The 15,480-nt window shown below is 36.2% G+C and overlaps 1 protein-coding gene across 4 annotated transcripts in view; it reads left to right on the top strand.

The window, feature by feature from the left end:
* The first annotated feature begins 1,935 nt into the window (after positions 1 to 1,935).
* LOC149826888 (uncharacterized) overlaps positions 1,936 to 15,480 on the top strand; it is a 57,389-nt gene continuing 43,844 nt past the window's right edge. For all 4 annotated transcript variants that reach the window (XR_016434809.1, XM_090019031.1, XM_090019030.1 and 1 more), the window contains exons 1-3: positions 1,936 to 2,184; positions 2,253 to 2,494; positions 2,659 to 2,791. Coding sequence is in view for 3 of the 4 variants with exons in the window: in XM_090019031.1 (XP_089875157.1) it covers positions 2,121 to 2,184; positions 2,253 to 2,494; positions 2,659 to 2,791 (439 nt within the window). In the remaining variant the exon portion in view is untranslated. The remainder of the gene's footprint in view (positions 2,185 to 2,252; positions 2,495 to 2,658; positions 2,792 to 15,480) is intronic.

Raw genomic sequence — 15,480 nt, 5'->3', positions numbered from 1 at the left:
CATTAGATTCCATCCGGGACTGTTTGATTTCCTTCAATTCGAAATCTAAATACAAATAATAAGATCCAGTAAAGCAGGTACCATCAAATTAAAGATGGGATTTGGATTCAGTATGCGACTTTTCCTCAGAATTCAAATCTAAATCTGATGGATAATCTGACCTGGTTACATATAATAAATACCTGATCAGTAGGAAACTGGAATATTTTACCTGCAAAAGATGTTTGCTGGTTGAACCAACAGTGGCCGTCCCATATGGGGATCAGACGGTCATGTTCTTTCCCTTATCCGCCCAACGCAAACCCCTCCTACCCTCTGGATCAGACCCTACTCTCTCTCTCCCCTCTAACAGCCCGCTCCCTTGCCCCTCTCCCTCCCTTTTTCTGCATTGTGCTTCTGAAGGCTACCACCTCGATAACCACCACCAACAAGCCCCACCAGCAGAGGGAGATCGGGTGATGCAGAGAAGGGAGGAAGGCGAGCAGAGGAGGGAGATCGGGTGAAGAAGGTGGTGGTGGATCACTAAACGCTGCACTTAAAAGGCCGGTGGGCCGATCTCTAAACGGGCTGGGCTGGCCCGATGCGGGGATGCCCACCCCTACCCTACCGTACACATATACTTGTGCCTTGTAGAATTGAAAAAGAAATTGAGGTTTTAGACGTCTAAATTGTATCTAATCCAACACACTAACTTGCAGCATCTGGAAGGTATTGCCAGTGAATCCGCTTGAATCAACTTCTTTAATAAACCGATCTGCTTAACCAAATAGCAGACTAGAGAGCCGATATTAAAGGGAAAATGGTTGTGATAAAAATCAAAGGATAAGAAGTATAAAAGGTCACCATTTTACCATTTGCCTTTTGGAAAACTTACAATCTTGAGAAGATATAAGCAGAAGCATAAAGGTAACCCTTTACCTTAGCTCTCGCCCTTTCAGTGTATAGTTTGCATATTTACTGCTGCAACATTCCAATAATACCTTATGGAAAACAAAAATAATCATAAAGAATTACTTCATATCTCTTATTTTAGCAACTTGTGAAGCTTTTAAATGTATTGTTAAAAGCTTCAAATAATGCCTTGGAAAAAGGGCTATGCTCAAATCCAGACCATCCGTAAAGGGCCCGTTTTATATCTGATTCTCATAGCCTATATAAGTAGGTAAATGGAAACCTACAAAATACAAATCATACAAAATGAAACATGATAGTGGATTTTCATGAATTTCTGACATTTTTTCAAAGTTTTGATCTTACAGATGTGCTCTTTATGCTTGTTTTTATAGGAATCACTTCTTAGAATATTTAATTCCGAAGCATGGATAGGTCTTTATAAGGTTTAAAAAATCAACAGTCTACATTTTCCATAAAAATTTTAGTTTCCAAATACCAATTTTTTTCATCCGAAATGCAGAATCCAAGTGTCTATTTTTAGTAAATCTGAACACATCTATGGGTTAGAATTAAAAAAAAATAAAAAATCTATTATAATGTTTCATTTAGTAGGTTTTCATTTCCCTTTATATATATATATAATTTTATTTTTTGTCATACCTACCCAATCTTAAATCCACAAATCGATTTTCTTGTAGCGGTCCAACTGAGACTCTGACCTCATCCGTGGCTTTCAAGTTAAACCGTTATTACTGTATATTAGCCGGCTTCTAGAACCATTTTATTTTCACTTTGTTACTAAGCTATATTACTCGGAATTTTATGAATTTTCACCAGACAATTTCAATTTAAATATATGCCATTCTTTTCTGCACGATCTTGCAGCCGGCACGTGTACATTACCAGTAAGAGTAAATTACGGATTAGGAAAACTTTGTTGAAATTGAAGCCCTACTTGGACCATAATCAATTTTCACATCTATTAACGTCCAGTTCGACGTTACACGGGAAATATGAGAAGGAATCACTCTCCCTTTCCAAGCGTGCCCTCACCGCATGCATGGGGGAACGTCTCGTCTTCTGCCTCCTCTTCTGCTTGATATCGATTTCCCTTAGCAAATCGATTTGGTGATTTCGGATTGCTTCACTGATTTTCTTCTTTAGCTATAACCAGTCTCAACCGCCCCTCCTCCATCTCTTGTGGCTAACAAGGAACGAGGAAGGCGATGGTACGCGATCGTGCAAAGAAAACGCCTCGTTTGGGGGAGAATACAGGGGGGTGCCTCAGCGGTATTTTCTTCCACCTCTCTCTCTCTCTCTCTCCGTGCAAATCCGATGAGAGAATTTCCGCTATGCAGGAAGGGGTTCTTCTGCTTCAAAGATTCGTCGAGAACGTGGCTCGCTTTTGCACCAATTCAGCCTTGAAGACCTAATCACGGCGACCAGCCGTTTCTCTAGCGAGAATCTCATGAGGGAAGACGCCGTTTGCTGCACGTATAAGGGCTATGTACATGCGGATACCCTTAAACCAGCGGAGCCCGAAGCCGGCATTGCCGTCCAAGTCAAGGAGTTCAGGACGGGACACACTGCATGCTACATCGTATTCCTGGCCTTGAGCTTTACGCCTTCCATATACCGTTCTGCATATTTTTTTTTGTCTTGGCCGCTACTCTTCAGTTTTTCCTCTTCCTTATTACAGCCTCTTGGGTTTGATGCTTCGCGATTTAATCTTCTCTCTCTTTTTTTTACCACAAACTATGGCAGAACGAAATGGAGTACTTGGACAAGCTTCGCCATCCTAATATCTTGAATATCATCGGGTTTTGCAACGAGAAGGATGGATTCTTAGTCCTTGAATTCACGCCCAACGGCAGCCTGGACCAGCATCTGTTTGCAGGTATAGGCACATCATTCTTGCATTATGGTCTCTGATTTATTTGAAGGTGAAATGCTCCTTTTCCTTGTGTGGTGTTCAAGACGACTTTCTTGCCGAAGCATCTAGGCAAACAATTTGATTTATCGCTTTTGGCAACATAAATGCCGTTTGGTGGTGGTTCACACTGACTGATTCCTTTGGTTGCGAGCTATCAATTCATGCATGGACATGGACGTGGCTGGCCTTTGGTTCCCAGACTCATCTATCTTTTCTACATTTTACCACGTACCATGGAACTGGCTTCTTATTGTTTTTGTTGCCAATGTTCAAGTCATCAGCAAAAGAAGCATTGAACCTATTTCTCTTGATATTTCGAATAAAGCTATAATACTCCAATTTCTTTTTGTTGATGATGCAGAAATAGGTTGAGACAAAACTTTTATGGCTATTTGACTGCGCTCAAGTATACTCCAATCAAGATCATTCATTCTTGGATCCTTTGTATCTTTTACTACACTAATTGTTCGAAATGGAAGTCTTTTATTTATGAAGTCCAAATATTGAAATCTACAACAACAACAACAACAACAACTATGCCTTCATCCCAAAACAATTGGGGTCGGCGATATGAACCAAAAAAAGAAAATCATTCTGGGTCTTCCACATGAATCCTTCTCCTCCAATCATTTCTATCCAATGCCATGTCCTCGGCGAGGTTCAAAGCATTCATATCCTTTCCTATCATCTCCATCCAAGTCTTCCTAGGCCTACCCCGACCTCTTTTAACTAATATATTTTCCTATTTCTCCATCCTTCTAACTGGAGCATCATTAGGCCTTCGCCGAATAAGTCCAAACCACCGTAAACGATTCTCTCTCATCTTATTTTCAATGGGTGCAACGCCTACCTTCTTACGTATCTCCTCGTTCCGAATCTTATCTTTTATTGTATTTCCACACATCCATCTAAGCATACTATTTTCACACATCCATCTAAGCATATTGAAATCTAACGACATAAAAAAGTGCATTATCTCAAACACTCCTTTTTAATGCTTTCATAACATTATCCAGGATACTTTTATATGTGAAAGTTTTTTTGTCTACCCCTAGGAGTTGAAAATGCTAAGCATAATTAATGGAAGCTTCTTGCTACACACGGAAACTCGTTTCCCCGAAAGCTCACTTCGGAAGTGGGAAACTCCTTGCTTCCTCGAGGGGTGGAGGGTGAAGATTTAGGAAACCCACTTAAAAATATGGGAAACTCGATTCTTTTTAGTGGGAAGCCCATTTCCACCTCGTTTCACAAATCAATTCCCTCTCGCTTCTTGTCAGTTCGGACTTGCTTCCACCTCACTTCCTACATTATTCATATTAGAAATTATAATTTTTTTATAACAAGATTGCGCGTTAGTTTTATATCTATTTATTATTTGTGATTACGTTAATTCTTAGTAGCTTCTGCCCGTGCTTGATACTGCTTTCTATGTGTTTTTTTTTTCATGCATTTGCAGTCTCTTCACAACCATATATTGCTTTCCGCTTCATACTACCTTTTAACATTCACTTCCTCGTTTCCGCTTCACGCATTGCTTCTGTATCCATCTAGTTTCTTGGTAACTATGCTGCTAAGTAATCAAAAGTCTAATATTCAGAGTCAATTCATAAGCATGGAAATGTAATGGAACATTCATTTTTTGCCATCGTTCCATAACTATATTATGAATACTAAAGTATATGTCACTTGTACCAGTCACAAGGCTATCTTTAATTTCACTCTACATATTCTCCATTGCCTCATAAACATCACCAATGATAGAACCTTCTTGACTTATGAACTTAACATTTTATAGATTGGCTTAGTAATGGATAAAGTGCGCTCTACTAATTCCTGAAAATCATCTAATCAAGCTGCAAAGATTGGCTTAGTAATTGATAAAGTGCGCTCTACTAATTCCTGAAAATCATCTAATCAAGCTGCAAAGATTGGCTTAGTAATTGATAAAGTGCGCTTTACTAATTCCTGAAAATCATCTAATCAAGCTGCAACTTGCACTTAATGACCTTTTTGTAGAGTACTATTATCCACTTTTGTTTTTGTCTAGCCATTTCATATGCCAGATACGACTATTTCATGGTTATATAGTGCGAAACAAATCTTATCTTTGCTACTTTTGAGAAGCTCCAAACCAGGATGTTCTTTAAACACACCTAATGTTTGACTATGATTGGTGATTTACTTCATAATTTCTTTTCAAGCTGTGTATGTCTCATTCATCCATGAAAAAGATCTATCCAAATCTTTAAAAATCAAATTCAATGTAAGAACCATGCAAGTAGACCAAAAGATATGTGGATGTGGATATTCAATTTAGCCAATTCTTTAAAAATCAAATTCAATGTATGTTCAGGTGAAAAGATATGTGGATATGGATCTTCAATCAGCTTACTTGTTTTAAAATTTGCAGCATTATTTGTAACCACCTGCATTATGTTGTAAACACCAACTTGTTCCATAGTTTTAAGCAACTAATCAACAATATTTTTTCTTGATTTCTCAATACCTGAGAAGTCTTCTGCTTCTAAAAACATAAGACCAAAGCAATTGAAAGCAATAACATTAACCAAAGCTTGATTTCTCACTTTTGTCCAACCATCTGATATGATAGGTAAATCGGCCACTTTTCTCTAATTCTATTCAATTCAGCATTTAACTTTTGGTTTTCAACATTAAGCAAAGCGGTTTGTGCTATCTCATATGGTGGACTCTTAAAACCTTGTTGACCATTATTAATGGATTCAACTGTTTCCGCCCAATAAAGAGATCACAACACATTAAATGGCCCTCCACATGCACGTAGAAATCACATAATCTTTGATGCTATTGCTGCCCTCTTTTGTTCTTTAAATAATGTAGGCAACTTTCCTCAGCCTACATATTTAAAACTAAAGGAACCTTTAACACTTTTTTTTTTGTCTTAGATTTTTTCAACAGCGGTCCTCTTAAAACTGCTACTTTACTATTTTCAAACTCTTTTACTATATTTTCCAGCTCCATAAACTTATTCTTGTTATTTTTAAAGATCGACAATGGAAAATTCCTACACATGTCTCTTTTGGTCCCCATGAGGTGTTTATAGACTCGATATATGAACCTGATGTCTTTTTAGTTTTTACAAAAAAAGCATTCCAATGTCTTGGTATCATCAGAAGATTTTCCTTCAGTTTAAACTTTAAATCCATGAGAACTTTGATATAGTGAGTCATATTCCTCTTCGGTTGTGTTGTTGTCTTCTTCCTTGGCCCTATGAAAATTATTGGAAAACACTATAAACAAAAGAAAAACATAGGTAGATAGGTAACATAGAATTTATTTTATCTACTTAAAAGAAATATTGTTTCTTTAACCAATCAAATAGTGGTTAACAAATAAACTATTGTTTCTCTATGATAAATTTGCAAAAAGCTAAAAATCATCCACAGAATTGATATGAAAATTCTTTGTCATCCTTTCCACATATAAGAACAAAACGTGCTCTTAGCATAAATTTATTTTTATAAGTTGTTGGTAGCTTTAATTTCTGTTTTATATTAAATTCATGGAGATTTCTTGGTATTGTATAGGAATTTCGATACGAGATTTTACCTTGTTGAGAAAATTCTCAAAATGGCATAGTCTAGGATGCCTTGCAAATCATTTTTCTTCTTTTCTTTTTTGTAGTTCTAACTTCTTGAGTATGTAATTGAATAACTTTATATTCTATTTGATGTACAATGGGCTTTTGCTCATTGGAAGCTTGTCCGGCTGAGAACAACTATCTTCTCATTAATAACCAAGTTACTTTGATTGGGGACTGAGCCTTTGTTTTCTAACATATAACATAGTAGTGCTAGTTTTTGTCCCAAGTATGATGGCTCTTATAGTATCCTTGTTATATTATATTTTAATTCGAGGATTGCACTAAATATAACAACATAGATAAAATCCAAATGCATTATAAAGATGCATTTGGCTAGATATATTAAGCCATGCAAATACAAGAGAAGAAACAATATATAAAAAGTTAAATATTTTACTGATGTGAAATTAACACAAAAAAGTATACAAGAAAAACCTCACTGCAACACTCATGCACACACTCAATATGCATCCATCCTTTCTCATTTAAACACACACATACACACACTTTATATAAAGGAGTGAGGGAGAAAAAAGGAAAGTACTATCTTAACGGCTAGTCGGACCTTCTCTAACTAGCTGTTAGGCATAATCCTAACAGCTAGCTTAGTCAAAACAGTTTGACGAAAAATAAAAATTATAGAAATATTAATCATTAAATAATGACTAAAAAATAAACATATAAATACAAATTAAAAATACATATTCTAGCCTTACAAGTATACATTTAAGTATACTTAATCTAAATACTAAATACCTAATAGGTATACCTAGAAAACAAAAAGGATACAAAGGTAGCACCGATAAGTATACCTAAGTATACCTTGGTAACTAAACCACAATATTACATTTATCTTAACATCCTCCCTCAAACTTAGGTTGGAAAACCGAAAGTTTGCAAAAAAAAGATAAGAAAATGTCTTCAAATGCCTCTATAAATAATCTTCAAGATGAGATATTCAAATTCCGATGCTTATTCAAACTTCAATCATCATTAGAATTTTGGCTCAATCTACGACTTCCCTTTGTTCCTACAACAAGGAAGCAACACGAACCAACAACTTCAATAAAGGGATTATAACACAATGTGTGTTATCTATTAAAATTAAATAAATAATTAAAATATTGTATATATATACATATTGAGAGAGGAAGGTTAAACATACCAAAACTCAAGAAAATGCAATATATAGAAAAATATAATAATCATTTAAATCACAATCATTCAAACAATCATGAGTAAAGAAAAACACTATTTAAAAATACTTCAAAAACATTTTTAATAATCATTGAAACAAGAGTTAACAATATAAAAGGTACACTAGAAAACTTAGTTCAAAATATTTCAAAATAATTAAGAGATACGATAACCCATCAAACAATAACTATGAAATACTAAGGTAACTTTGAAACCATTTCTCAAAAATCCAATAAGTCAAATGCACAGTTACAAGATCATTTCTCCAACGGTAGAAACTGTTAAAATATGTTATAGTATGCATATGTATGTATACATATACATATATGTATATGTATGTTTAAATGTTGTAAACCGAAATACCCATCAACGGTATTTTGGTACTTTCACTGTATTAGGCATCAACCTAATAGGGGCTGACAACTCTTTTTATTTTTTCTTTTATTTCTATTTCTTTTTTGTTTTTTTGGTCTTTTTCATTTTGTTGTTTTTTGGGCCATTGGGAGCAGCTCCAATATGACTGTTGGAGCTGCTCCCAACGGTTAGAATTCTAACTGTTGGGAGCAGCCCAACCATCACATTGGGCTGCCCCAACAGCCCTCTCTTGCTCTATAAATTGGCCTTGACGGCCTTGTATTTTTAACACACTCTCTTGAGTGAATATATGCAATATTAATTTGTTAGACCCTTGTATGCGTGGTTCGGTGATTCAATCAAGCATTCCACTTGATTGAAAGAGTGCTCTTGCATGTACATCGGATTCAATCTACTTCATTACATGGTATCAGAGCTTTGGTGTTCTAAAGGACGTTTGTTAAAATGAAGGTCGTGATGAAAAGTTGGATCTTGAACTTAAGAAAATTCCGATCGTTGCATCGAGAAGAGCACCATCTCCAAAAAAGGCCTTGTATCACTTCTTTCTTCCACTCTTTCTCATCTTCTCTTGTGTTTTATTTCGCTTGTTGTAAATGGGGAATGAAAGGGAATTAATTGTCTCCATTTTCGTACGCTTAAATAACACCAACTATGTAATGTGGGCATCCATAGTAAAACATAAGATTTGGGAAAAAGGGCTTTGGGGGTTGGTTGACGGTACCGACAAGGAGCTTAAGCTCATCCTTACAAAGTTGGAAAATGGAAAATAAATTGTGCTTCAAGGAGATGAAATGGCTAAAGCCGTTTTCGAATATGAGAAAAGATGGAAAGAATGGAGGATGGGTCATTCCAAAATCATTGGATGACTCATCAATAGTGTGGACATTAACAAATGGTCTAGTTTGACCAAGTTTGACTTCGCTAGTGATGATTGGAAATATCTTAAAGACATGTATAGTCTTAAGGATATTGCGCATATATGTAATGTCCAAAATAAAGTGAGGACTATGACTCAAGGGGAGATGAGCATAAGAGAATACTACAATGCTCTCTCTCTCTCTCCTTTGGGATGAATTGGCTCTTCATGAGCCAAAGTGACATTGCCCACAAGATGTTGAGCTCCGCGAAAATCAAATCAAAGCGGAGCATTTTTATCAATTAATAAATGGGCTTAGGCCCGAATTTGAAGGAACTAAGTCCCCTTTACTTCATAGAGGAGGTGTTCCTTTCATAGTTGAGACTCTTGAAGAATTAAATATGGAAGAGAATAGGTTGAAAAAGCCATCCACTTCTAAGGATAAAGAATCCGTGCTTGCTATGTCAAAGCCCGAAAACCATACGAAGAGTTATAAACCACCACATTTTGTAAGAAATGATAATGGAAGAAACCCCAACAACTATGAAAAAAGGGGTGATCATGAGTCAAAAAAGGTGGAAAAATTATTTGCTACCATTGCTATGAACCGAGACACATCAAACCTTTTTGTCCCAAAAGAAAAAAGGAGGATTATAAAGAAGATAAAAAAGTGGCTTCGGTGGAAATGAGTGAAGTAGATAACTCCAAATGCATCAGTTCACTCTCCTTAGCTCAATTGATGGAGGCTTTACAACCTATGTTCAAAGCTCAATCTTCCTCGTATTCGGGAGCGGCTGTATCGACCAGTGACAACCATGGTAAGACCTCTTGGATCTTAGATTCCAGTGCTTCATTTCATATGACCCCTAATGAGTCTATATTGTTCAAATGCAATTTTAACTCAAATGATTCTTGTGTTTCCACTGCCGATGGCACCACTTTAAAAATCAAAAGTTTTGGTATTTATCAAAAAACACCTATATTTCACATACCAAATATTAGAGTAGTACCAAAATTAAATTTAAACCTCCTTTCGATTTCTCAAATTACGGACTATAGTTGCAAAATAGTTTTCTCATCTAATGATTGTCTAATACAGGATCTGCAGTCCGGGAAGCCGATTGGACAAGGCCATAGAAGAGAAGACCTTTTGTAATCTAATGATTGTTATGGACAATCTTGAATTGCCAAAACAATCTTTTTGTAATTTTGTTGAAAATAAAGATGTAGGAATTTGGCCTAAAAGACTAGGACATCCTAATGTGACCAAATTACAATTATTTTCATTTCTTTTAAATTGTAAAAAAGGAAATTTTGTGTGTGAAAATTGCATTCTTGGCAAAATGAAGTGACCTTTGGGAACAAGACATCTTATCACTAAGAATCCATTTGAACTTGTGCATTTAGATGCATGGGGACTTGCACCAGTTATATCCAAAAGAGACGTTTCGTATTATGTTGTGTTTGTGGACGATTATAACAGACACTCTTGGATATTCTTTTTAAAACACAAATCTGAAGTATTTGATTGTTTTAAAAAAATTTATAGTTATATACAAAATCAATTTAAAACCAATATCCAAATTTTTAGAGCTGATTCTGCGGGAAAATTTGTGTCAAAAGAATTCAAAAATTATCTTGGCTCAAATGGAATTGTACATAAAAAATCATGTCCCTATACCCCTCAACAAAATGGTCTTGCTGAAAGAAAGCATAAACACATTATTGAAACCTCTAGAACTCTTCTAGTGTTTGGAAATGTTCCAATTTTTTTTTGGGCCGAAGCTGCCCTTATGACAATCTACTTGATTAATAAAATGCCTTCAAAAAATATTGAAAACATTTCTCCTATTAAAAAACTTTGTAAAATAGAGAGTTTTCAGGAACAAATGTTTTGTTCTTACTAACAAAAATGATAAACTCTCCCCTAAAGCCATTCCTTGTGTGTTTTTAGGCAATGCCGAAAACCAAAAAGGATATAGGTGTTATGACATTGAAAGAAACAAGCTATATGTTTCTAGAAATGTTATGTTTCTTGAAAATGAAAAAGGGTTTACCAGAAAGAATATCCAAGAAAGTTGTGATTATTTGTTCCTCTTTGACCTTGTCAATGATAAGAGTGAATATATTCATGAGAGTCAAAACATTCATGAGGCAAATGAGAATATGAGTAAGAGTCTTGATAATGTGGACCTACCTCACGATAATTTACAAACCTATGCTCGTCGTACTGAAGATCACCCACAAAGTGCTTTAGAAAGATACTCTCAATGCCAAGAAGAAGATTCTTCTAACCTTAGAAAATCCATAAGAATTTCGAAAGCTCCTAATAGATTCGTATCATATGATTCCTTTGAACCTAAGTTTAGATCTTGCCTAATGGCCATTCATTCGTATTCTGAACCTCAATCATATCATGAGTCTAAACACCAGTATGAATGGATTAAGGCTATGAATGACGAGTTGGAAGCGTTAGAAAAGGCAAAAACTTGGGAGATCCAAACATTACCTAAAGGAAGAAAAACTATAGGATGTCGATGGGTTTATAAGGTAAAGACCAAGTACGACGGAACATTAAAAAGATATAAGGCTAGGTTAGTAGCCAAGGGATACAATCAAGAATATGGGATAGACTATGATGAGACATTTACCCGTTGCTCGCATGACTACTGTTAGAACTCTCATTGCTATAACATCAATTAGGAAATGACCCATATTTCAAATGGACGCTAAGAATGCCTTTTTAAATGACAACCTAGATGAAGAAGTATAAATGAATCTTCTTCCTGGTTTGTATGTAGCACATGGAAAAACTCTTCGATTACGTAAGGCCTAAAGCAAGCTCCAAAAGCTTGGTATGATAGGTTCAGTGATGTAATGACTCAACTTCACTTTAAATTTTGTTTTACTGATACTGCATTGTTTGTTAAGACTTCTGATGTAGGAATGGTGATTCTGCTACTGTATGTAGATGATATGATAATCACCGAAGATGATAAACAGAGAGTTAACCATATCAAAGATGTGCTTAAAGCCAACTTTGATATGACAGATCTTGGTTTTTTACGATATTTTTTTGGAATAGAAGTTGCTTACTCAAATCGTGGTTACTTTTTGTCACAAACTAAATATGCGACATAGATCATTGAAATATCAAGACTATCGGATGAAAAATTGGTTGACACTTCGGAAGTCATAAATGCCAAAATGAAGATGGATGATGGAGAGCCCTTGCAAGATCCAATGCCCTACAGACAGATGATTGGAACTTTGTCTTATCTCTCTATTACTCGCCCTGATATATCCCATGCTATTCATTTTGCTAGTCAATTTCAACATGTTCCCACTACAGTACATATGAGTGTTGTAACGAGAATTGTTAGATATATTAAAAAATCTATTAACCTTGGCTTGTTTTTATCATCCTCTTCCTCACTAGAAGTCATTGCATATTTTGACTCTGATTGAGGAGGGGATGTCAATGATAGATGCTCAACCACTGGTTTATGTGTTTTTGTAGGTGATTCTCTAATCTCATGACGATGCAAAATGCAACAGAAGGTGTCACTGTCTTCGACTGAAGCTGAGTATCGGGCCATGACAACCATTACGTCGGAATTAGTTTGGTTGAGACAACTTCTCGAAGACTTGGGGGTTCATACTGCAGAACCTTTGAAATTATGTTGTGACAACAAGAGTGTTGTTTACATTGCAAGCAATTATACATTTCATGAGAGAACAAAGCACATTGAGATGGATTGTCACACGTTCGTGAAGAGTTCTTGCGAAAGACCATCACACTACCTTATGTTCCATCAGAATACTAACTCGCAGACTTCTTCACCAAAGCATTACTATCACCTAGATTCCACTTCCTACTTGGCAAACTCTCAGTGGTTGTACCATGAGTTTGAGGGGGGGTGTTAAAATATGTTATTAGTATGCATATATGTATATGTATATGTATGTTTAAAGATTGTAAACCGAAATACCCATCAAGGGTATTTCAGTACTTTCACTGTAATAGGTGTCAGCCCAATAGGAGCTGACAACTCTTTTTATTTTTTCTTTTATTTTTATTTCTTTTTTGTTTCTTTTTTGTCTTTTTCATTTTGTTGTTTTTTGAGCCATTGGGAGCAGCTCCAATATGATTGTTGGAGCTGCTCCCAACGGTTAGAATTCTAACCGTTGGGGAGCGGCCCAACAGTCACATTGGCTGCCCCAACAACCCTCTCTTGCTCTATAAATTGGCCTTGAAGGCCTTGTATTTTTAACACACTCTCTTCAGTGAATATATGCAATATTAATTTGTTAGACCCTTGCGTGGGTGGTTCGGTGATTTAATCAAGCATTCCACTTGATTGAAAGAGTCCTCTTGCATGTTCTTGCATGTGTATCGGATTCAATTCACTTCATTACAGAAACAAAATACTAAATTATTGGGGACCAAAATTGTAATGAAATGGTGGTCTCCCACAAAAGCACATGAATCTCTCAAAAGAATGTCTATTAGAGACACTTCAAACAAAACCCATAAAAGGGTATAAATGGAAGAACACATAAAATAATAAATCTTTATTTATTACAAAAATGCTTAAGAAACATTGATACAAATGTTAAAGGGGTTCACCCCTATTTATACAAAAAAGAGAGAGTGAGGAGAGCTCACTTTGAGCTCACAAAATGAGACATTGGACCCTAGTCCAACGACTCTAATTATAGTCGTTGGACTAAAGTCCAACGACTATATCTTAGTCAAGTTCCAACTAGGAACTTGACTATTTTATGAATCTAGTTCAAACCAGGGTTACCGGAAGCGCCTAGCTAAAAGGGGAAGCGCGCTTCCCCGAAGCGCGGAACGTCGCGCTTCCGAAGCGTGGGGGGAAGCGTCCCCCTTTTTTGGGAAGCGCGTTTCCCTTTAATGGGGGACGCGTTTCCCTTTAATGGGGGACGCGCTTCCCTTTAATGGGAAGCGCGCTTCCCATCACGCTTCCCCCACGCTTCCCCCTCGCTTCCCTTGTTTTTTTTAAATTTTTTGTATTTTTTATTTTTTATTTTTATTTTTTTCGCTTCCCCCTCGCTTCCGAGACGCTTCCTAGGTCGCTTCCGAGACGCTTCCTAGGTCGCTTCCGAGACACTTCCCGAATCGCTCCTAAGTGGTCCCACGCTTCCCCGCTTCCTAAAATTTTGAAAGTGCCTCGCTTCCCGCTCCCGCTTCCCGTATCGCTTCCCGCTCCCGCTTCCTCAACTGGCAACCATGGTTCAAACCGAACTAGAAAGTGAAAATGAAAATAAAGGAAATAAAAGATAATAAAAGAAATATATATATAATATAATAATAATAATATATATGTTTCAATTTACATTTTAACACTCTCCCTCAAACTTATGGTACAATGACCAAAAGTTTGTCTAAGAGGAAGTGAAATCTGGGAGCAGTGAGAGGTTTGGTGAAGAATTTTGCATATTGATACTCTGATGTAATATATGGCAGATCAATGGTTTCATGTAAGTATTCCTTTCTGACATAGTGACAATCCATCTCAATATGTTTGGTGCGCTCATGGAATGTCCGGTTGCTTGTAATATAGATCTTTTGTTGTCACAACACATTTTTGAAGCTTGCGTCGCTTCAGCTCCCATATCCGCTAGCAATCATCTGAGTCAAACAACTTTCATAGTGGTGGTTGCCATGACTCTATATTCAGCTTCAGTTGTGGAAAGAGAGACCTTCTGCTGCTTTTTGTACCTCCACGAAATTAAGGATTAACCTAAAAACACACAAAAACTAGTGGTTTGAGTGCCTATTATTGGGATCACCTCCCCAGTGAACATTAGTATAGGCAATTAAGTTTAATGACGATGAAGCAGACAAGAAGAGTCCTTGTGAAAGAGAGAACTTTAAGTATCTAATAATACACAAAAACTGCTCCCATATGCACAAAGGTGGGAGTATGCTGAAACTGACTATCTATGTGAACATGTGTTATATCTGGCCTAATAATGAGAAGATAAAAAAGTGCTCCGATAAGCTGTTTGTGAGGAGTAGGATTATCAAGAACTTCTCCATCATCAATTCTCATTTTCACGTTGACAACTTCTAGAGTGTCCACTTTCTTATCATCTGTAATTACAGACCTGAAAACAATATCAAAAGTAAATTTAGATTGAGATATCAAATACCCATGACGGGAGTAAGCAACTTTAATTCCTAAAAAATATCTTAATAAACCTAAGTTTTGATATTTGCAACTCCCTGTTTGTCGCCTCCGGTGATGATCATATCATCCACTTTGAGAAGGAGAATAATGATGTCTGCATCAAATTTCTTAATAAACAAAACAGTCTCTGTCAAACAAGATTGAAAACCAATATCAAGCATAACATGACTAAATCTGTCATATCAGTTTTTTGGTGCCTGTTTAAGACCATAAAGATTTTTTTCTAGACGATAAGCTTTACGCTTAGGTATACTAATACCAGGCGGGGCTTTCATGTATACTTCTTTAATTAGATTTTCATTTAGAAAAAGCATTTTTGACGTCCATTTGAAATATCGGTCATTTTCTAATGGAGGCCAAAGCTATTAAAGTTCTGACAGTG

This window comes from Nuphar pumila, chromosome 10 (genome assembly GCF_984573655.1).
Source record: "Nuphar pumila chromosome 10, dmNupPumi1.hap1.1, whole genome shotgun sequence".
In the NCBI taxonomy this organism is placed as follows: domain Eukaryota; kingdom Viridiplantae; phylum Streptophyta; class Magnoliopsida; order Nymphaeales; family Nymphaeaceae; genus Nuphar; species Nuphar pumila.
The sequence above is the reverse complement of the archived record's forward strand: the minus strand, read 5'-3'. Positions and strand labels throughout refer to the sequence as shown.